This window comes from Saccopteryx bilineata, chromosome 10, assembly GCF_036850765.1.
Source record: "Saccopteryx bilineata isolate mSacBil1 chromosome 10, mSacBil1_pri_phased_curated, whole genome shotgun sequence".
Lineage (NCBI taxonomy): Eukaryota > Metazoa > Chordata > Mammalia > Chiroptera > Emballonuridae > Saccopteryx > Saccopteryx bilineata.
Genome location: NC_089499.1, coordinates 17,452,414 through 17,475,861, shown reverse-complemented (window position 1 = coordinate 17,475,861; position 23,448 = coordinate 17,452,414). Strand labels below are relative to the sequence as shown.

General features: G+C 42.2%; 1 protein-coding gene across 2 annotated transcripts in view; it reads left to right on the top strand.

Annotated features, from left to right (window-relative positions):
- The first annotated feature begins 559 nt into the window (after nt 1–559).
- PDCD6IP (programmed cell death 6 interacting protein) overlaps nt 560–23,448 on the top strand; it is a 62,085-nt gene continuing 39,196 nt past the window's right edge. For both annotated transcript variants that reach the window (XM_066246101.1, XM_066246100.1), the window contains exons 1-5: nt 560–908; nt 12,114–12,168; nt 13,696–13,765; nt 19,744–19,871; nt 23,151–23,304. In XM_066246101.1, coding sequence (XP_066102198.1) covers nt 700–908; nt 12,114–12,168; nt 13,696–13,765; nt 19,744–19,871; nt 23,151–23,304 — 616 coding nt within the window. In that variant the 5' untranslated portion in view covers nt 560–699. The remainder of the gene's footprint in view (nt 909–12,113; nt 12,169–13,695; nt 13,766–19,743; nt 19,872–23,150; nt 23,305–23,448) is intronic.

The window sequence follows — 23,448 nt, the reverse complement described above, 5'->3', positions numbered from 1 at the left end:
CCACTACTCTCCTGGCCGTTTTCCCTTCCTTCTAAAGTCAAGCATCTTCTCAAACCCGCCATTTTAAATTTACCTTCTCAGAAAAGCCTTCTCTGCTTATCTTGTTTAAATTAGATTCTTCAAGGGACGCTGTTTTTCTGTACCACAAAACTTTTTTTGTCCACTTTGGTGTTTGGGTCCTTACCTTACGTATAAATGGTAAGGACCCCGCTTTCCAGGCTTACTGTGCACTCAGTACCTGTGCACTGCAGCCCGCAGAGTAAGTTACCATAGGTCACAGTAACCCTGAGACTGAAAGGTCTTGCACAGGTCGACACAAATTCTCGCCGGTGGCAGTAACCAGAATTCATCGAGTGCTCGAGTGGTTAATTATACGTGAAAGCGTATGTCCTTCCATCGCGGCGGTAAGGAGGCAGCGGAGAATTCCACCGGCGGAGAAAGCTAGGTTCCCAATGGGAAACCAAGGCCATCAAGACCCAGGTGAGTTGAGCCACCGCCCCGACTCCCGCACGTGACCGCGGGCAGCGCGCCCAGGGCGCCTGCGCAGGAGCTCCCGGAAGTGGCCGGACCGAATCTCGGGCCGAGCGCACGTCCGTCAGCCCGTGGGTCCGCCAGTCTGCCCACCCGGTCCCCGGAGCTCCTCGGCCTCGTCGCTGTCCCGCAGTTTGTTCGGCTGGAACAGCGACCGAGGTACTCGCCATGTCGTCGTTCATCTCCGTGCAGCTGAAGAAGACGTCGGAGGTGGACCTGGCCAAGCCGCTGGTGAAGTTCATCCAGCAGACGTACCCGAGCGGCGGGGAGGAGCAGGCCCAGTACTGCCGCGCGGCGGAGGAGCTGAGCAAGCTGCGGCGCGCCGCGCTCGGCCGCCCGTTGGACAAGCACGAGGGCGCGCTGGAGACGCTGCTGAGGTGGGCCCGGGCCGGGGCCGGGACGCCGCCCGCCGCCCCCGTCCTCCCTTCTCTCCCTCCCCCCGCCTTTCCCGCTTCCCGCCTGCACACCCACGGCCCAGGCCGGCCGGCCGCCCCTCCCGGGCCCGGCCCTCCCCGGCCCTCCCCGGCCTGGCCCGGCGCCGGGCGCGTAGGTGTGGTCTGCATTCCTTCCCGGTGAGCGGGAGCCGGCCGCGGGCTCCGCCGGCCACTGCTGCCGGCCCGCCGTAGCCCGGCTCCGCCCGGGCCCACCCGGTTCCTCCCGGGCTCCGTGGGGCAGGTACCTGGGAGGAACCGGCTGCCCCGTACTGCTGGATCTCGCTCGCTTGTTTTATCCACAACTAGTTTTCTTCACTTTTTAGGGGGGTCTGTTACTGAGACTCCTCTCTTCCCAAGTTTTTTAAAATTTTAATTTCTTAGCCAGATTCAGATTTCAAAATAGCAGTTGCTTGAGGGAAGTGGGAGAATTGGGACATTGTGAATGGATCACGTGCCTGTACTGGTTACATTGTTCCCTTGAAAAGAGGCATCTTCCTAAGTTCATCATAATTAAATGACAGGAGAGTTCCAAAGGTTAGGAGCGACCACTATTTGAAATGGAAATAGAGTAACATAAAAGAAGGTTCAAGAGAAGTTGCTTAAAATCAGTTTGTTCTCAAACAGGTATGCCAAATAGAGTAAATTTATTTTGCAAGTGCTTGTTGGTGATTCTCATTTCCTACGTGTGACATATTCTCCTTGTTCTAACGGGAGAAACACAGCTGTATTAGGATGTACAGAGGGGAAGCCCAGGTTAAACTAGCTTATTTGTGCTGGTCACTGAAAAGTTGAGCGATTCTGCTTCCTTCACTTTAGGCATCGCTGGCAATCATCTTGCCTCCATGTTGATTCCCTCTTCATTCAGCTTTGTTCTTGCAGTGGGAAAGGTGGCCTGGCAGATGTACTTTAATTACAGTGGTCATGACACTCAGGCTCTTGCATGGAGTGCTTCTCCTTAGCTCTGGCGGGAGGCCATGGGAAGCCTCTGATTGTGTTGACTTGTGCCCGTTTATGATGGTGGGAAATGTGCTAATTTAATTGCCTCTGAGTCACTCAGCTGGTATAACTTCTCCATCACCCCCCTCCCCATGGATCAAAGCAATATGGTTTGGGTGAAGAGCTGGTTCCCCAAAAGGCGGATACTAAATAGGTTGCTTGGAGAGATTATGAACTCTTGGTGTCAGTTTTAAAGATGAGGCTGTTGGGTTGTAAAGATTAGTTTGATATTTAGTATGAACATTAAAAAAAAAGTTAGGAAATACTTAGATCGTTAGAATTAACAAATTTATAAAAAAGCCCCAAAGCAATTTTTATGTAAATATGAATAGCATTCAGTGAGGATTTTCCATTAGAAGTATTAAAAAAGCATGGGTATAGTGAACACTATGATAAAAGTTTGTTGAATATGTTTGGTCCCAACACTTAAAGTGCTTGGAGCAGGGGTCCCCAAACTTTTTACACAGGGGGCCAGTTCACTGTCCCTCAGACCGTTGGAGGGCTGGACTATAAAAAAAACTATGAACAAATTCCTATGCACACTGCACATATCTTATTTTAAAGTAAAAAAACAAAACGGGAACAAATACAATATTTAAAATAAAGAACAAGTAAATTTAAATCAACAAACTGACCAATATTTCAATGGGAACTATGCTCCTCTCACTGACCACCAATGAAAGAGGTACCCTTCCAGAAGTGCGGCATGTGGCCTGCGGGGCCGTAGTTTGGGGACCCCTGGCTTGGAGTCTTAAGTGACATTGATGCATGTGTTTAAGACCAACAGACAAGAGAGGATGGTGAATTGTAGTACTGATAAGGTTCTGTATGAACTTGAAAACTTCATTTGTTCACTCCTTTATTCTTTTCCCAGGCATAAATATGAGACTGTTCCTAGGTATAGGGCTGTTGCACAGATAGCATCTTTGAAACTATCCACGTTTCTTTAGTCACCTCAATATTGTCCTCTCCTAGCTCTTTCATTATCAATGATGTTTTTCACTTTCTGCTCTTCTAGTGGGGTTTGGGTACTGAAAGGTATACTGCAATCTATTAAATTTTATGATGGAGGTGTGTACAAAAGTTCTTTGGGTATACATGCTGTAAAAATCAATCATTTATGAGATGTTTGTTCCAGTCAAGCAAAACATCTTAATAACTATGTTGGATAATTGTGTAAACTGAGCATGAATTTATGTATGTTTAACTTAATGAACATTTAAGAAAAATTTTCAAATAGGAGGGGTTAAGCTAATTCCTAGAGAATGGAAGCTAGCTTGATTAGTACGGGTACACAGCTCCACAAATAGGTCCAGTGAAGGACCTGCCTTTTTATTATTACTAACGTAGGCCTTCTAATAAAATTTTCTGAAACACACTTATGTGTATGTTATTGAGAATGAGTCTCATCCTTTATAAAGTGGCCTAAACTAAAAATTAGAAAAGCCTTGGTAAATGGTGAACTTGAGGAGGATCAGATGGAAATTGTGGTTTGTTTGTTTTTTTTTTTTTTTGGAAGCTCCTGATATCAGTGTCCATGTCTTTTGTGGCAGTTAGTGTTTTTAGAGAGAACACTTCAGGTCTTCTTCCATGAAAAAGCCTGGTGTCAGTTTTCTGAAATTTGATCAGGGGAATGGATGTTGGGGATCTCAACGATTATGCGGGCAGTCTTTTCTGTCATCTGTTTTTAGTGGGCACCGGTGTCAGATTTGGATCCAGCTGCATGTGGTCAATCTCAAGTCATCAGTGAGATGAGTTGCAGTTTTATTCCTGTGTAAAAAGTTGGTAGATCGGTAGCCTGGTAGCCTGGTGCTGGTGTTGTAGCTCTGTGAAGTTCCTTAGGCTCAGGCTCCTTCCAGCTGTCTGTTTTATAAAACCTAGGATCCTTTTCTCAGGGCCCAGGTAACGGTCGCACATAAGTTTAAGGTAGTGGGTTAGGCCTGACCAGGCGATGGCGCAGTGGATAGAGCGTCGGACTGGGATGCGGAGGACCCAGGTTCGAGACCCCGAGGTCACCAGCTTGAGTGTGGGCTCATCTGGCTTGAGCAAAAGCTCACCAGCGTGGACCCAAGGTCGCTGGCTCAAGCAAGGGGTTACTTGGTCTGCTGAAGGCCCACGGTCAAGGCACATATGAGAAAGCAATCAATGAACAACTAAGGTGTCGCAGTGCACAGCGAAATCATCTCTCCGTTCCTGTTCTGTCTGTCTGACTCTGTCTATCCCTCTCTCTGACTCTGGGGGAAAAAAAAAGATAGTGGGTTAGAGGAAGGGAGAAAGGAGGCAGAGGGCTCAGCTTCCGGGAAGTTTCCTGGAAACTGCCCCACAAAACCGTGCTCATACGTTATTGGCCATTATGCATGTGTCTCCATCTCATAGAAGGGTAGGCTAGAAAAAGGAATTTTTATTAAAGGCAACCAACATACACAGCTAAAATCTGGGGTTTTGTCAGGAAGAGAATTCTGTTGACCGGTAGTTTCAACCCTTTTCCACCTGAGGACTCATGAAAGTAGAATTATTTGGGGGATGGCTAAGGCAGAAATCACCCTGAGCATAAGTGAATCTAAGATTATTTGGTCTATAATCTTCATAACAACATTGGGGTGGTTAACTCGCAGATGGGCACAAAATTTCTGTCGGACTGTGCCATGGACCAGCGTGGCTCCTAATAATGGTGCAGAATTAAGGAAACACACTTATCAAAACAAAAACGATGGGATAGGGAGGACTCTTCAAAATGCCTGGCAGTATCGGAGTGCCCGGTAGCCCCAGTTTGCTTTATTATATAGCCATATGCAAATCAAGGACCTTGATCCAAAGTTGCACATCCAAGGCTAAGACAGGAACTCTCCCAAGGCATAAAACAGATGCATTAGTGAAATCTACTAACATCCGAAAACAAAGTCAGAGGAAGGGCATGTATATTGCTTCCAGCAAGCCAAGGAAGCAAGTGGAGTGGGTGCAAATACTCAGCATCATAGCCAATGTGGAGATGGAGGGGGGGGGGAGAATTTAGGAGTGGGGGAGAACTTAGCCTTTTGCTAAGCCTCGAATCTACAATGGCTTTTTGCCATTTATGGTCCACAACAGGACTGATAGCTGAAAAACGCTGAGGCAGCACTCCCAACCATAGCCTCTCAATCCCCTCCTCCTCACTTAGCTATGCTTGATATTCCTAAGATTTCCTGTGAGTAAACCTACTCTCTGAGTAGAGGATCTGGTAGCCTAAAGGTTTCAGAGATTTTCTTTTTTTTTTTTTTTCAGAGACAGAGTCCGAGAGAGGGATAGACAGGGACAGACAGGAGAGATGAGAAGCATCAATCATTAGTTTTTCGTTGCGCATTGCACCACCTTAGTTGTTCATTGATTGCTTTCTCATATGTGCCTTGACTACTGGCCTTTAGCAGACCGAGTAACCCCTTGCTCCAGCCTGCGACCCTGGATCCAAGCTGGTGAGCTTTTGCTTAAAGTGGATGAGCCTGCGCTCAAGCTGGCGACCTCGGGGTCTCGAACCTGGGTCCCTCCGCATCCCAGTCTGACGCTCTATCCACTGCGCCACCGCCTGGGCAGGCGGTTTCAAGGGATTTTCCACTGCGCTTTCTCTTCCCAGCCTCACATTGAATTCCTGTCTTCATGGTACCTCATGCTTCTTTAAATCCGATTCCTGCTGGCTTCTCTGACATGATGTGGCTTATCCTTTGTTATCTCCCTAGGCAGTTAGATTTTCAGCTTTCTCTGCTTCCTTCACTTTTCACCTTCTACAAAATTTTACTGAAACCTCTTGTGTGGTGTTGTACCCTTTCCCATTCTTTTTATCCTTGTGCATTTACATCTTTTTAATTTTTTTAGTTGCATTTTGAGAGGGATTAGAAGAGAGTGTTTATTCAGATCTCTTTGTTTAAGTCAGCACCTGCATTTTCAGCTTTCCACAGTGGTTTTTTATCAATTTACCTTCCCATCAGCAGGTATATGTGAGTTTCTTATTCCTCTATGTCCTTCCTAATACAGGGGTCCTTGGGTTACTACAGTCTTGACATATGATGTTTTGAGTTTACAACACTCATTCCCATAAAAACTTAAAAAACTTGAGTGTTTCGGTTTACACCATTAGTGTTGTACTTATGAACTACGTGGGTGAACAACATAGTTTGGCTGCGCGCAGGAAAGAATATGCAGGAACGTGCCTATGAGTGTGGGAGTTGGTGTCCCCCAGTATGCTTCCGTGTGCCATTTTGGACTGTTAAAAGCACAAGTGTTTCATTATGTCAGGCTAGGGTGTGTTTTGACTTACATCAAAATTTGGGTTACATCACTCACTGTCGCAGAAACAGAACTGTGTTGTAATCCGAGGACCCTCTGTACTTGCTGATTAACAATTCAAATTACTGTTTTTTGCTAAACTGATGGATGAGAGAGAGTACCCTGTTTTAGGCAGCAGAGCCCTAATTTCTTGGAAGTCCAGTATTTTACATTTACTAGTCACTTAGTTTCTTTTTCTGTGAATTGCCTGTTCTTTTTCTTTGCCCATTTTCTAGGCTGCTGGTTTTTTACTGATTTTTAGGAGTTATTTACCTTTTCTGGCTATTTATTCCTTTCCCTTATGTGTATTGCAAACATCTTTAAATCTGATTTTTGTCTCTTAGTTGTGTTTATGATGTCTTTTGTCACACACAGGTCCTTGCAAAATGTTTTATTTTTATCTGTATTTACAATTTTTTTCTTATTCCTAATATTGTGCATATGTTATGTATGACTTTCTGCTTTGATCAGATTTGCTAGGCCCTGGCTGGTGACTCAGTAGATAGAGCACTGGCCCAGTATATGGACATCCTGGATTCAATTTCCGGTCAGCACACACAGGGGAAGCGACCATCTGCTTCTCTCCCCCTCCCTCTCCCCCTTCTCTCCCTCAGCCAGTGGCTCGGTTGGTTTGAATATGGCTCTGGGCACTGAGGATAGCTTGGTTGCTGAAGCGCATCAGCCTCTGCTGCTAAAAATAGCTTGGTACTCAAGCATCAGCCCCGGACGAGGGTTGCCGGGTATCTTCGTTGGCGTGCATGCGGGAATTTGCCTCACTATCTCTTTCCTCTCACCTGAAAATAGAAATTGCTAAAGGTTTGCAATCACTTCTCTTTTTTTAAAATTAAATCTAGTTTTATTTTAGGACTATGTTTTTTTTTAGTCCACTTTTGGCTTCATCCAGCTGGGTGCTATTTGTTTGTTTTTTAAGATTTTTTCCTTGATTTGATAGAGAGTGTAAAGGAAAGAGAGAGAAGCATCAGCTTGCCATTCCACTTAGTGGTTCAATTTAGTTGTATACTCATTGATAGGGATCAAACCTATGACCTAGGCATGCTAGGAGGATGCTTTATCCACTGAGCCACCTGACTAGGGCCATCTGGTTTGGAAATGATGTATTCTCATTGATATTTATTTTTTATTATTTTTATTTTTTATAGAGACAGGGATAGACAGGGCAGACAGACAGGAACGGAGAGATGAGAAGCATCAATCATTAGTTTTTCGTTGCACATTGCGACACTTTAGTTGTTCATTGATTGCTTTCTCATATGTGCCTTGACCGCGGGCCTTCAGCAGACCGAGGCAGCGACTTTGGGTCCAAACTGGTGAATTTTTGCTCCAACCAGATGAGTCCGCGCTCAAGTTGGCAACCTCGGGGTCTCGAACCTGGGTCCTCCGTATCCCAGTCCAATGCTCTATCCACTGCGCCATCGCCTGGTCAGGCGACATTTATTTTTTAATAGTTTGTAATTTTAGTTTGGTTTTCTTTAACTCAAGAGTCATACAGATTTTGTAAAATTTCTAAATAGATTTGTCTGTCATTCTTTTGTGGGTTAAAATTTAGTTACATTATGGAAGTACCTTTTTTATTTTTAAAATGAAGTTCATAGAACTAGGCTATAATTTCTGAAAGTTTTTTTTAAAGTATTTTCTGTAGATCAGGAAAGAAAATACTGCTATTCTATTTTGCTTCTCAACTGTTGCTTACATTCTGATTTTTGTTTTGGAGGTGAAGATACTGAGATAATGTTACATTGTTACAATTAGTTAATCAAATAGTGTGGGGGTTGTAAAGATAGACATACACCTTATTCCTTTCACCTCTGTTTTTTTCATTGCGCTTATCACTACCTACTATATTTTAATTTAATGTTTGTACCCCTCCCCCCCAAAGTAAGCTTCACAGGTCCACATCACACATTTTATTTATTTATTTAATTGATTTTTTTTTTCTTTTCTTTAGAGAGAGAAATAGAGAAAGGAGAGAGAGGAGAGAGGAAGGGAAGCATTTGTTTCACTTAGTTGTGCATTCTTTTGGTTGCTTCCTGTGTGTGCCCTGAACTAGTATTGAACTCATAACCTTCTTGTTTCAGGATGATACTCTTAACTATCTGTGCTAACCAGCCAGGGCTACAAGGGTACAAATTTTAAAATGTTTATTTATTGCTGAATTCCTACATCATAAAACTGTGTTTGTTGCATAGTAAGTTCTTAGTGTATACTTGTTGAAAGGATGAGGAAAGGCATCTTTGATGACTTAGCCTAGACAAGAAAGGTGGGAAATTGTGATGGTAAAAATTTCCAGGTACAGCCTGACCTGTGGTGGCATAAAGCGTCAACCTGGAACACTGAGGTTGCTGGTTCGAAACCCTGGGCTTGCCTGGTCAAGGCATATATGGGAGTTGCTGCTTCCTGCTCCTCCTCCTTCTCTCTCTCTCTCCTCTCTCTCTAAAAATCAATAAATAAAACATAAAAAAAAAAATTTCCAGGTACGGAGAGAAAAGTTGTGTGAAGGTGCAGGGTAGGAGGGAGCACAGACTGGTGATTAGAAAAGGTAATGAATATTCTGATGAGGCTTGGAGACTTGAATGCTGGTCAGGAAACGCCAGCCCTTGTCAAAATTTTTGGATGTAGTTTTAAGAATAATGGGAATCTATTATAGGGTTTGAGCACTTAATACTTCAGAATTTGTTTCCTAAGTATGTACAATAATATTCTACATAACCACAGTACAATTTTCAAAATCAGGAAATTAACATTGATTGAATATTACCATTTAATCTGTGTAATTACTTACAATTTTGTTCCTTCTCCCAGTAATGTTTCTAGGTTCAGGATCGAATCCAGATTCTGAGTTGCTTTCAATTGTCTCTTGAGTCTCCTTCAATCTGCAACAGTTTCTCAGATTTTTCTCCTCTTTTACGACCTTGACATCTTTGAAGAGTGCAGGGTAGTTACTTTGCAGAATGTTCCCGAATAAGGATTTGTCTCATATTTTCTCATTATTTATGCATTTTTGGGCAGTCGTACCACCAAAGTGCTGCTGTGTTCTTTTTAGTGCATATCCGGAAAAACATTACTTGATTTGTCCTGTTGCTGGTCATGTTAACTGATTTGATTAAGATGGTGTCTTCCAGGTTTCTTCACGTTAACAATTAATAAATATGTTGTACTAATAATTAGTAAGTAGTTTCTGGGAAGGTACTTTGAGACTATGCATTTAATAATCTTGTTTCCATCAAGCTTTTATGTTTTGGCATCCATTGATAAGTCTTACCTAAATAAGTTATTGTACTCTGAAAGGCGTCAAAGGGTGATTTCTCTAACTCCATTATTTCTTTTAGATTTATTAGTTGGCTTTGTACAGAAAGAAGGGTAGGGCTTTCCCTGTTTACCTGTTTATTTACTTCAGAATGATGATCTTATTTTCCTGAATGGGTTATGATTTATTTTATTTAAAATTTTCTATAGTTGGCTAGTGGGAGCCCCTTAAAGCTAGTTCCTGTACCCTTTTAACATGTTCTCATCATTTTCTTGAAAACTCCCTTGACTTTCTGGCATAGCCAGATGTTTTAGTCTTAAGTCTTCAATGTTCTCAGTCTCAGTTGTGGAGTCATTAATTCTCTAAATAGTATTGGTTCCTTTTAATGCAGAGCATTACTTCTCTGGTCACTAGGCATGCTTATTGCTACGTAGTATTCCTGCTTTTGGACTTTCTCAGCATACACATTTAGAAAACATACATACACACCCCTATGCCTATTTTTGCATCTTTTTACTATATTAAAAAATGAGTTCACATTCATACCTCTAATTCCAGTCCAAAGCCAAAGAATTTATTCTTCCTTTATTACTAACTCCTTTCTCTGATAGTTAGAACCTGGCTTTTTTTTTTTTTTTTTTTGAGAGGAGGGGAGGCAGAGACAGTCTCCTGTATGTGCTCTGACTGGGATCCACCCGGCATGCCCAACAGGGATGATGCTCTGCCTATCTGGGGCCCTTGCTCTGTTGCAACTGGAGCCATTTCTTCAGTGCCTGAGGCAGAGGCCATGGAGCCATCCTCAGCATCCGGGGCCAACTCGCTTTGTGGAGGCTTGGCTGCAGTAGGGAGGGAGGGAGAGAGAGAGAGAAGCGGGGGGTGGGGGAAAAGCAGATGGGCATTTCTCCTGTGTGCCCTGACTGGGAATTGAACCTGGGACATCCACACGCTGGGCTGACACTCTACCACTGAGCCAATTGACCAGTACTCCAGCTTTCTTTATCTTCAGTGTATTTACTTACCTGCTTATTTCTTCCTGTTTGTAATCAAACTCATTGCTGTGCCAGCCAAAATCTTGACCTCAGACATGTTGCCCCTTCCTCCAAAAACTTAGTCTCAGAAATAACCATTGGAAAGGTAGTCCCAGTGAAGGGGTGGGGGACTAGGAGATAACAAGGAAGGAGAGAATATTTAGGCCAGTTAGAAAGCTTGGCCTTGGGTACTTCCTCATCCCTCTTGCTAGCTCAAAGGTCTTTCTTTTGAGTGGGACAACTGCTTCGGAAAGATTATTCTGGCTGCTCTGTGGAGAATAGATTGAAAAGAATAAGGAGAAAAACGAGAGGTTGACTAGGTAACTTTTGGATTAGTCTGCTTTAGAGGGAGGGTAGTAGCTTTTCTTTTTTTTTTTTTTTTTGTATTTTTCTGAAGCTGGAAACGGGGAGAGACAGTCAGACAGACTCCCGCATGCGCCCGACCGGGATCCACCCGGCACGCCCACCAGGGGGCGACGCTCTGCCCCTCCGGGGCATCGCTTTGTTGTGACCAGAGCCACTCTAGTGCCTGGGGCAGAGGCCACAGAGCCATCCCCAGTGCCGGGGCCATCTTTGGTCCAATGGAGCCTCGGCTGCGGTAGGGGAAGAGAGAGACAGAGAGGAAGGAGAGGGGGAGGGGTGGAGAAGCAGATGAGCGCTTCTCCTGTGTGCCCTGGCTGGGAATCGAACCCAGGACTTCTGCACGCCAGGCCGACGCTCTACCACTGAGATAACCGGCCAGGGCCCGGGAGGGTAGTATCTTTGACAAACTGACAGGTGGAGATGGACAGAGTGGACATACCCAAAATATACTTGAAAGTTGGCAAAGTTGTTTTTAATGAACAGTTTGCCAGAGATTTTTAACTTGCTCAGTGGCTATAAAGAGTTATCCCAATAATAGTATTTTTATTTATTTATTTATTTTTATTTTTTTACAGGGACAGAGAGAAAGTCAGAGAGAGAGATAGATAGGGACGGACAGACAGGAACGGAGAGAGATGAGAAGCATCAATCATCAGTTTTTTGTTGCGACACCCTAGTTGTTCATTGATTGCTTTCTCATATGTGCCTTGACCGTGGGCCTTCAGCAGACCAAGTAACTCCTTGCTCGAGCCAGCAACGTTGGGTCCAAGCTGATGAGCTTTTTTTGCTCAAACCAGATGAGCCCGCGCTCAAGCTGGTGACCTTGGGGTCTTGAACCTGGGTCCTCGGCATCCCAGTCCGACGCTCTATCCACTGCGCCACCGCCTGGCCAGGCCCAATAATAGTATTTTAAGAAATATTTTGGTTTTCCTGGGTAGGTATTTTCTTTTAGTTAATAATAGTTGATAAATATTTTTCTTTGGTGGAAAGATGAACTTTTGTTCACAGTTTTTTCATTGCATGCATTTAGCTCCTGGTTTACATATGAAAAAATAATATTAATTAAGTTCAAAGTGGCTGATTGACTTGTGGACCACTCAGAATAAGCATGAATAATTTTAGTATACTCTTTAACCAGTTATATTTACATAAATATGTATATTTAGCTCTGCTAATTTTTAATTTTGCTGTGTTTTTTAGATATTATGATCAGATCTGTTCCATTGAACCTAAGTTCCCATTTTCTGAAAATCAGGTAAGTCATCATATATTTAATTTGTAAAGTTATATGATTAATGGCAAGTCACCTATTTCCTCCCACCCATAGTATCATTTTGTTAAAATAACTGCTGTCTCTTCACTGTCTTTTGGTTTTTATGAGACTTTTAAATTCAAATTAGAAGCCTTTAGGCCCATCTAATAGGAATGTACAGTATATTTTTTTGAAGAATGTTTCTAGAAATCTTGTTCATGTCACTCCTCAGTAACTTCTGGGCTCATGTAGAGCATTGGACTGCGTGCGTGTGTGCGTGTGTGTGCGTGTGTGTATTTTAACTGCGTTTATATTGTTAGAACCTATTAACTGATTTATAGTGTCCTTCACTTTAGCTTTTATAGAATTAAGAAGGAACTATAATTCAGCAAGTATTAGTTTCAGATTATGTACTTTAAAAATTATTTTCACAATTATGTTTGCATGTAATATTGCAAATGCTGTTATGATTGGTTGTTACACTATAAAAATGTCAACTTTTCTTTTTCTAAAAGGCTAGATATTGAAAATGCTGATGATTTCTTACAGTTTTATTTGGGAGACTTACTGAAAGTTTTTAATTTCCATGAGACTTCTAAATTTTAAATTATTTTATGAAAAATACTTTAAACATTCTTGGACTAAAGTTTTTTAGGTGAAATGATATGTTAAGATTTGCTTTAAAATACTCCAGGAAAAAATTATGTGTGTGGGGTGGGAGGTGTAATGTAGGAGGTCCAGACCTGGAAAATTGATCTGGTATTATTGTGGGATACCAAAGAAACGACAAGGAGGACCGGTGGAACGGGCATAGCCTTTATTATTTGCATACAGGGGTAGAACCAATGGCAGCTGGTTGGTGAAAGCTCCATACCTTGCTGAGGGGGTTGGGGTTTAAATAGCTGAGTCCTGGGTGGTTACTCATGTGAAAGTCTTTGTGTACCTGTAAGCAAGCAGGTGAGCAGGGGTAGAGGTAAGGGTGTTGCTCTCATCTGGTGACTCAGTTTCACTGTCCTTAGTAAAACCTGAGGTACACTTCACTGCCCTTTATCTCATGGCCTGTGGTCAGGATCTGTGACCACAGCACCATGTGGCTGGGGAGGGGGAAGGGCCATGTCCAGCATCGACCCTATAGGAGGTGGTTGGACAGGGAAAGTGGGGGTGGTAGATGAACCAAGAAGGGTAGAAATCTAAAGAAGCTTCTCTTGGCTTATTTAACAATTAAGTTTCTATTTTGTGGAAGCCATTGTGTGTTTATAAAGATGAATAAGGTCGTGTTTTTTGGAGCCGTAGAGTGACCATATGAAGTAACTTTGTGCAGTATTTTACTTAAAGAAAAAGTAAAAGAAGAAAATTTATGGCCAGGAAAAGGAAAAAGAAAAGGAATTGGTTGATTAGAGATGATAATGTTTTAGATAGGTTGAAACTTTTGTCTTTTTCCTCATTGTGAGTTTTCTTTGAAAGAGACTTAATATTTAATTTAATGAGATCCAAAAAGGTAACATGATTTTCTGTTTTCTCTCTATCAAGATCTGCTTGACATTTACCTGGAAGGATGCCTTTGATAAAGGTTCACTTTTTGGAGGATCTGTAAAGTTGGGTATGTAATTTTTTAATAAAAAATATAGGATATTTGGTCTAAACACTTTGTTTTTGGTTTTTAAAAAATCCTTTTCTAATGACTTTAAATAAAATTTTTTACATTTTATTTTCTTTATAACTTCAACTTTTAATGTAATTTCCAAATACTTGTAGAGAGCCTATGTCTTGCCAGGCACTGTCCTAGTTATAAATGTGAATAAGGCAGTGTATTCAGGCTGGTTGGGAAGAATGTTGATCAGTCTGGGAACAAATTGAGGAGAGCGTGGATGAGGAAATTAATTCTGCCTGTTGAAAGTAGGCCGTGTGTAGTTAGGCCTTGAAGGATGAATTTGTTTTTTCCGGATAGAAAATGACATTATAGGTAGAACATTATAAGCAAAGGTCAGAAGAGTGAAGCTTTTTGATCTACTAGCTCAGCATATAACCTCTTTGTGCCTTCATTTTCTCATCTGTGTGAAGTGGGGAATAATACTCTATTCTTTATCTCATTGGGTTCTTGTGTCGATTAAATGAATGAATACATGTAAGTCTTTGGAACAGTGCTCAGTAAACATCAGCTGCAATGAGTAATAATATTATTATATGTAACTACATATGTTATATGTACTATGTAACATTTTATGAAATATATAATATCATAACTATTATTCAGTATAAATTATATACATGTTAATATATTAATTATCATTAAGACTAGAAACCATAGTTTGAATTGGGGATTATGGAGAATGAAAGCATTGGAAAGTAGATTGTGAACAGTTGTAAATGTATACTCATGAGTTTTGTACTCTCCCCTCTTGCGTATTAATAACTAACATTTATTGAGTGCACAATCCAGGCATTGTGGAATGGGCTTGACTCATACTCTCTGACTGTAATCCTGAAGAGCCTAATGAGGAAAGGCACTGTTATTAACAGTTGAGCAAATTAATTTAGAAAGATTAAGTGACTTCTAAGGTCATATGGCAGGATTTAATGAAGCCAGATGTGAATCCAGAAAGCATAACTCCAGAGACTAGGAAAAATGAGTCAGGAGACTTGTGAGAGTTATTATGGGTGAAATGAGATTAGGAGTATAGGGGGTCAGAGGAGAAGGTACGGGATTGAGAGACATTTCAGAGGTGAGACTGACTGGGTTTGCTGTCATTCAGAGGGAAGAGTAGGAGTTAAGGGTGTACTCTGAGATTTATAGTTTGGTTTGACCTGTCAGATATTTATTCCTTTCAATAGACAGGTTGAATTTACGTTTTCTGTGTTTATGTCTGGTAGAAATTTTTTTTTTTGGCATTTGAATATAATGGATTCAAAACACAAAAGAAGCAGAAACATAGATTTGAGAATAATTGTTATTAAATGATAATTTATCCCACCTGGTAGAGTATAGATTTGAAAAATGTGAAGTAGAGCTAGAGAATACGACGTTGAGGGGAAATAGTGGAAGAGACTCCTGGGAATGAAGTTGAGAAGAAGCTTTCAGATCTCAGGAACCAGGGAAAAATAGAGACATGGTCCAGTGGTTCTTGAACCTGGCTGCACATTAGAATTACCTGGGGAAATGTCAGAGATACAAATATATCTTTAAAGGTCAAGTTACAGAATGCCAAGATGCAACAGGAAGATATTTCAGGGTGAGGCACTAGAATTAGTAGCTTTGAAGATATCTCCTGGTGACTCTGATGTTCATTCAGGTTGGCTCATTATTGACAGAATCATTGTGGCAGAGATCAAGTCCTGTAAAGTTCAAGAAGTCACTGGATTTGGCAATGAAAGAAGTTCCCCTCAACATCCCCCTTGTACCCCTCCCCCCAGTGTCTTCCCCCTTCCCTCCAGGATTTGCTGTCCTGCTCTCTATAATGCTGTGTTCTGTGTATATAATTTCACCAATCTCTTTCCCTTCTCTGATCCCATCTTCTCATCCCCTTTCCCTCTGTCCGCCTTCCCTCTGGTCCTTTCGATCCCGCCTCTGCCTCCATTCCGTTCCTCATCCTTGCCTTTTTCTTTTTTTGTATTTTTCTGAAGCTGGAAATGGGGAGAGACAGTCAGACAGACTCCCACATGCGCCCGACCAGGATCCACCCGGCACGCCCACCAGGGGCAGCGCTCTGCCCACCAGGGGGCGATGCTCTGCCCATCCGGGGTGTCGCTCTGCCACGACCAGAGCCACTCTAGCGCCTGGGGCAGAGGCCAAGGAGCCATCCCCAGTGCCCGGGCCATCTTTGCTCCAATGGAGCCTTGGCTGCGGGAAGGGAGGAGAGAGACAGAGAGGAAGGAGGGGGGAATGGAGAAGTAAATGGGCGCTTCTCCTATCGAACCCGGGTCCCCCGCATGCCAGGCTGACGCTCTACCGCTGAGCCAACCGGCCAGGGCCCTCATCCTTGCCTTTTACTGTCCAGTGTTACTGACTAGAAGGCCGGTTTTTGTTCTTTTGTAGGTGACTTGTTTCTTTTTTCTTGGGAAGATTTTACAGTTTTTGTCCTTTGTGTTTAGAAATCTCAAAAGATTTAATTAGCTCTCATTCTGTTTCTTATATATGGCATTTATTGTTGCCCCTTTCATTTTGAAGACTTATCTCTCCCTTTAGCCCTGGAAAATTTTCTTACATTTCTTTGATAATTTCCTCTTCTCTCTGGAGTGTTAGCTGTTCTGAGCTACTCATAACTTATATTTTTCATTTGTTTGACTTTATGGGTTGCCTGGATACTATTTTCCAACATTTCTTTTGTAAAACTTTTAGCAGTCAGGTTTTTAATTTATAGTAGTCTTATTTATGGATTTTTAAAAAGTAACATCCTGTTTTTGTATGGATGTACTGTACCGTCTTTGAATTTCTTTGAGGATGCTAATTAGGATCTTTGAATGAAATGTTTTTTACTGAAATAATTTTTCAGTTCACCTTGATCTTTATTTTGTTGCAGACTCTCCTCACATCCTGGATATTTTAGACTTTTCATATACCGTATTTAAGAAAGTAGGTTAGAGTAGCTGAAGTGTAATCTGCTTCACTTTAGGGGTGGAGTTGGGTTGGAGGCAAGATGAAAACTGGCCACTCTTTCGAGGAAGACTACTAAAATGTTATAGCAAGGAAAAGTTTCTTTTATGGCACTACTCTATGGCACAGACAGACAACTAGAGTGTTCTGATTCTTCTTGATGTTTGCTCAGTGTGTTTTTATAAGGGGCCTTCTTATTATAGGGCTTAGTGTTTAATGCCTGGCTCATTATGTAAGATCTTGAATATCATCACTGTGATCAAAATTTTCTTTTTTTATTGTGGCAAAATAAACCCCATAAAATTTACTATCTTAACCAATTTTAAGTTCAGTAGTGTTAAGTATATTCACATTATTGTGAAACAGATCTCTAGAACTTTTTGCAAAACTAAAACTCTGTACCCTTTAACAACAACTTTCTTTTCACCTTTCCCCCAGTCCCTGGTAACCACCATTCTGCTCTTGTTTCTATGCCTTTGACTACTTTAGGTACCTCCTATAAATAGAACCATATGCATAGTATTTGGCTTATTTTATTTAGCATTATGTCTTCAAGATTCATTCGTGTGGTAGCATGTGACATGATCTCCTTCCTCTTTTCTTTTTTAAATATTTTATTTATTGATTTTAGAGAGAAGAAAGAAAGAGAAAGGGGGTGGGGGGAGGAGCAGGAAGCATCATTTCACTCATATGTGCCTTGACTGGCGAAGCCACTTGGTTTTGAACTGGCGACCTCAAGCATTCCAGGTCGACACTTTATCCACTGTGCCACCACAGGTCAGGCAGGATCTCCTTTTTTTTTAAGGCTGAATAATAGTGTGTTGTATGTATACATCTCACTCTAGCTGTACATCCATCAGTGGACACTTGGGTTCCTTCTACCTTTTTTTTTTTTTTTTTTAAATTTAATTTTTATTTTTTTGAAGCTGGAAACGGGGAGAGACAGTCAGACAGACTCCCGCATGCGCCTGACCGGGATCCACCCGGCACGCCCACCAGGGGCGACGCTCTGCCCACCAGGGGGCGATGCTCTGCCCCTCCGGGGCGTCGCTCTGTTGCGACCAGAGCCACTCTAGCGCCTGGGGCACAGGCCAAGGAGCCATCCCCAGTGCCCGGGCCATCTTTGCTCCAATGGAGCCTTGGCTGTGGGAGGGGAAGAGAGAGACAGAGAGGAAGGAGAGGGGGAGGGGTGGAGAAGCAGATGGGCACTTCTCCTGTGTGCCCTGGCCGGGAATCGAACCTGGGACTTCTGCACGCCAGGCCGATGCTCTACCGCTGAGCCAACCGGCCAGGGCCCTTCTACCTTTTGACTATTGTGAATAATACTGCATGAGCATCGGTGTACAAATACTGCTCTGAGACCCTCTGCCTTCAGTTGTTTTGGGTAGATACCCAGAAATGGAATTATTGGATCATGTGGTAATTTTATTTCTAATTCTTTTAAGAACTGCCATATTCTCTTCCGTAGTGGCTGTCCCACCAGCATCATACAATTCCTATTTCTCCATGTACTGCACTTGCCAGCAGTTGTTATTTTCTGTTTTTTTTTTAATAGCTTCCTAACTGGATGTGAAGTGTGTAAATTCTTGATCAGAGTTGTATTTTAAGCAAATAATTTGCTAATCTTCTGAGAGATGTATTGTCATGAGAAAGTGAGTTATGGAAGGCCAGCTAGGAGGTTCTGACATTGGCTCAGGTTTGAAGTAGTGAAGAATTGGTTTAAATGTGGTGAAAAGACATAATTTTGAGAGAAGTGATGGAAAAAAATAGGAAGTATAAGGTCTACCGGAAAGTTCTGTCCGTTTCTATCACAACAAGTTTCGACACATAAGCACATTTATTTGGCGCATGTGTGCCTCTCTATTTTTATCACTTAATGTATACATACTGACGTAGCAAATTAACTAAAACAAAGTTGATTCACGTTAGTCTTATGTGTGAAGCGATAGTGTACCCATGGCTACTGATAAAGTTCATTTATGCCACTGTATTGTGTACGAATTTCAACAAGGAAGAAATGCTACAGAAGCATGCCTGTCATATCCATCATATTCCCCGGACTTAGCACCCTCCGACTATCACTTGTTTTTGTCCTTACAAAATTTTTTGAAGGGCAAAAACGTCAAAAATGAAGAAGATATCAAACAAGCACTGGTTCAATTTTTCGCATCAAAAGATAAAACATTTTTCAAAAATGGGATATACAAATTGCCCTCACGCTGGCAAGAAATCATTAATAATAATGGCAATTATATTATTTAATAAAGTTTATTGACGGTAAGAAAAATTTGTATTTTGTTTTATTCCAAAAACGGACAGAACTTTCCGGTAGACCTTATATTTATTTGAATTTAAGTGAGAAATGATGTGAGGATGACTTTTTTTTTTTTAGTCAGAAGAGGGGACACAGACAGACTCCTGCATGTACCTCAACCAGGATGCACCCAGCAAACCCACTAGGGGGCGATGTTCTGCCCATCTGGGGCGTTGCTCTGTTGCTCTTCTTAGCACCTAAAGTGGAGGCCATGGAGCCATCCTCAGTGCTTGGGGCCAGCTTGCTTCAATGGAGCCATGGCTGCAGGAGGGGGGGGGAGGGAGAAAGAGAGAGAAGCGAGGCAGAGGTGGAGAAGCAGATGGGCGCTTCTCCTGTGTGCCCTGACTGGGAGTTGAACCTGGGACATCCAGGTGCTGGGCTGATGCTCTAGCACTGAGCCAAACTGGCCAGGGCCGACTTTTCATTTTGAGCTTGACTAATAACAGCGTGGAAGTAAAGGGAAGCAAAGAATAAGGTAGGAATATTGTTATGGAAATAAATCCCTGACACGGTAACTAGAAATATGGGAGCATACTATGGGTGAGAGAACAGGTCTGGAAATTTGTTTTTGTGAGAGGGAATGGGATAGAGGTTATAGTATTTCTCTTTGAAACATTAATTTTCTTTAGAAAAAAAATAATCTGATAAATTTTTCCTTCTCAATTTTTTACAGCTCTTGCAAGCTTAGGATATGAAAAGAGCTGTGTGTTGTTCAATTGTGCAGCCTTAGCTAGCCAGATTGCAGCAGAACAGAACCTGGATAATGATGAAGGATTGAAAATCGCTGCTAAGCATTATCAGGTATGCAGACCAGTAGTTGCTACATAACGATCAACACTAAGTTGGATTAAATTTAAAATAATTGACATTTAGGTTTATAGATGTTTCTTTACCCCTAGATATTTTCTTGAAAAGTAATATACTTTTTTTTTTTTTTTTTTTTTTTTTCCTGAAGCTGGAAACAGGGAGAGACAGTCAGACAGACTCCCGCATGTGCCCGACCGGGATCCACCCGGCACGCCCACCATGGGGCGACGCTCTGCCCACCAGGGGGCGATACTCTGCCCATCCTGGGCGTCACCATGTTGCGACCTAGAGCCACTCTAGCGCCTAAGGCAGAGGCCACAGAGCCATCCCCAGCGCCCGGGCCATCTTTGCTCCAATGGAGCCTTGGCTGCGGGAGGGGAAGAGAGAGAGAGGAAAGCGCGGCGGAGGGGTGGAGAAGCAAATGGGCGCTTCTCCTGTGTGCCCTGGCCGGGAATCGAACCCGGGTCCTCCGCACGCTAGGCCGACACTCTACCGCTGAGCCAACCGGCCAGGGCGAAAAGTAATATACTTTTTTTTTTTTTTTTTTCTTTGCATTTTTCTGAAGCTGGAAACAGGGAGAGACAGTCAGACAGACTCCCGCATGCGCCCGACCGGGATCCACCCGGCACGCCCACCAGGGGGCGATGCTCTGCCCATCCTGGGCGTCGCCATGTTGCGACCCTCCTGGGTGTCGCCATGTTGCGACCAGAGCCACTCTAGCGCCTGGGGCAGAGGCCACAGAGCCATCCCCAGCGCCCGGGCCATCTTTGCTCTAGTGGAGCCTTGGCTGCGGGAGGGGAAGAGAGAGACAGAGAGGAAGGCGCGGCGGAGGGGTGGGGAAGCAAATGGGCGCTTCTCCTATGTGCCCTGGCTGGGAATCGAACCCGGGTCCTCCGCACGCTAGGCCGACGCAGTAATATACTTTTTAATGAATTGATTTATATTTTTGAAGTCCTTAGATAAACTACTTAACTATAAACCAGCTCTATTTTTCCTCACCATTGTATACCCAGCACCTAGCACAGTGCCTGGCACATAATAAAGGCTCAATAAATGTTGGGAGAACAAATTGTGAAATAAATGCATGAGATGAAATCTTTGGTAAATCCCTTTTAAATAAATGACCTCATTTAAAAAACTTTGTACATTATTTTATATATATTTTGTCTTACAGTGAGACACATGTAATTTTACCAGTCACAAAAATTAAGACTTCTTGGCAAGAAAAGTGACCTCTGACACTTGTGGGGAGGTCATATTTAAATGTGGACAGATATGTAATATTATACTATGACTAATACAGCATAGGATTTCTGTGGTAATTTAGTTACTCTGCTTTCATTTTCTGTGTCAATTTAAAGAACAAGTGGTTATTGTCAGGTGATAGCATCTATAATCATGTTTTCATATTTTATAATGCCTTATAATTTATTGAGTTTTTTCATATACGTGATTTGACTCAGATAAACCATGTAATGCATGTTATAGTATGTCATTCTCATTTTACAGACAAGAAGACTAAAAGCAGAAGTGTGAATAAAGGGGTCCTTTGGGGTTTCAGGTGTCTTGATTTCAAATTTAGTGGAATTTCAAATAGTCCTTTCAGTGTCTCTCATGGCTCTGGAATTTGATTGTCTGAGAGATGGAGTTTGATTTTTCCACTGTTTAAATTTAGAGAGACTAGAGGAATTCTGTTCTAGGAAAGTGAGAGGAAAACATACTTTAAGCAAAGAATGTATCCATATTGTTGCTTGTTGTATAATGAGATAACAAATATTATGCATATATACTGTCTTTTTGGGGCCATAAATGGCAAATATTTTAAAATACGATAATGAAGTAAATTTTCATTTAGTTTTCTATTAACTGTAATTGTTAATTGGCATGTGAGATCTTAGAGGGCATTCTGAATCATTGAGGACACATTCCGTCCTGTGAGTCACCTCTTTGATTCATAGCAGGTCCCCTCGTGTGATGGAAATAACTGGTGGTGTTACAAGACCTAGGTTCTTGTACCAAGAAGCTGTGTGCCCCTGTGTATAAGTTCTTTAACCTCTGTGGGCCTCCAGTTCCATATCTGTGAATGAGAGGCTGGGTCCCTTCTGCTCTGCTCTGTGGTTCTGTTAGTTTTGAAGCAGGGTCAGCCGATCACTTTCTGCAGGCACTTGACTTTTACTGTACTTCATGACTGCAGAAACACTATGTTCTTTTTTTTTTGTATTTTTCTGAAATTGCAAACGGGGAGGCAGTCAGACAGACTCCAGCATGCGCTTGACCGGGATCCACCCAGCATGCCCACCAGGGGGCGATTCTCTGCCCATCTGGGGTGTTGCTCTGTTGCTGCCAGAGCCATTCTAGCGCCTGAGGCAGAGGCCATGGTGCCATCCTCAGTGCCCGGGCCAACTTTGCTCCAATGGAGCCTCAGCTACAGGAGGGTAAGAAAGAGAGAGAGAGGAAGGAGAGGGGGGAGGGGTGGAGAAGCAGATGGGCACTTCTCCTGTGTGCCCTGGCCGGGAATCGAACCCGGGACTCCTGCAAGCCAGGCCAACGCTCTACCACTGAGCCAACCGGCCAGGGCTACCATGTTCACTTGAAATAGTTAACCTTGTGCTATCTTTGCATCGGATATCTGTATAACTCACAGCACCTTTTATTTAATCCCAGACTGACTTCTTTTTCCCAGTGTCATTTGCCTCATGAAAGCAAAGCTGTTTTAGTGTTAATCTTAGAAAAGTTTACTTGGGAAGACAAATCTGATGGGTAATGTTTCACCAGGGAAGCTCTGAAAGTCAAATAGAATCATTAGCAAATAGATGGTAATGCTGTTCCTCAGAGAACTGGGTATCTGTACTATTTGAGGTTTCTGCAAGTATGGTAGCTTTTAATTATTTGAGTGATAAATTTGGGACCAAATCAAGAGCATTTCAGTACTAAAAACATTTTAATATTTTGTCTCTGCCTCTATTCTCACATTAGTTTTGAGGAAATTATCTAAAAACTGAGCTTACTCAATTTGTCCCATTAATATATTTTGTATTTTTATTGCAGTTAACTTTTAGTCTTTGTTAAATTTCCATGTTACTCTATAGAGCTTTAGAAACATACCCTTCTTGTCTGTAGGTCAGATGTTTTATTCTGTTTCGCACAATATAAAAATTTAAATATAATAACTGTTTAACTGAGTTAACATTTGGAATGATTTTGTGTTTAACAGAAAGTTAAGTCTTGCTTAGTTCATACAAATTTTAAAGAAATTCTTTTTCCCCCCTCTAGTTTGCTAGTGGTGCCTTTTTACATATTAAAGAGACGGTTTTATCTGCCTTAAATCGAGAGCCTACTGTGGATATATCTCCAGATACTGTTGGGACCCTCAGTCTTATTATGCTGGCACAGGCCCAAGAAGTATTTTTTTTAAAGGCCACAAGAGGTAATTCCAGTTTGTTTTCATTTTGTTGCATATGAAAAGTGATAGGTTTTTAGAATTAGAAAGTGATTAGGGTATCACATGTTCAGTGTAGAGCTTTTCTCTTTGAACTTGACATATTGACATACATTATTGACAATTTTCAGC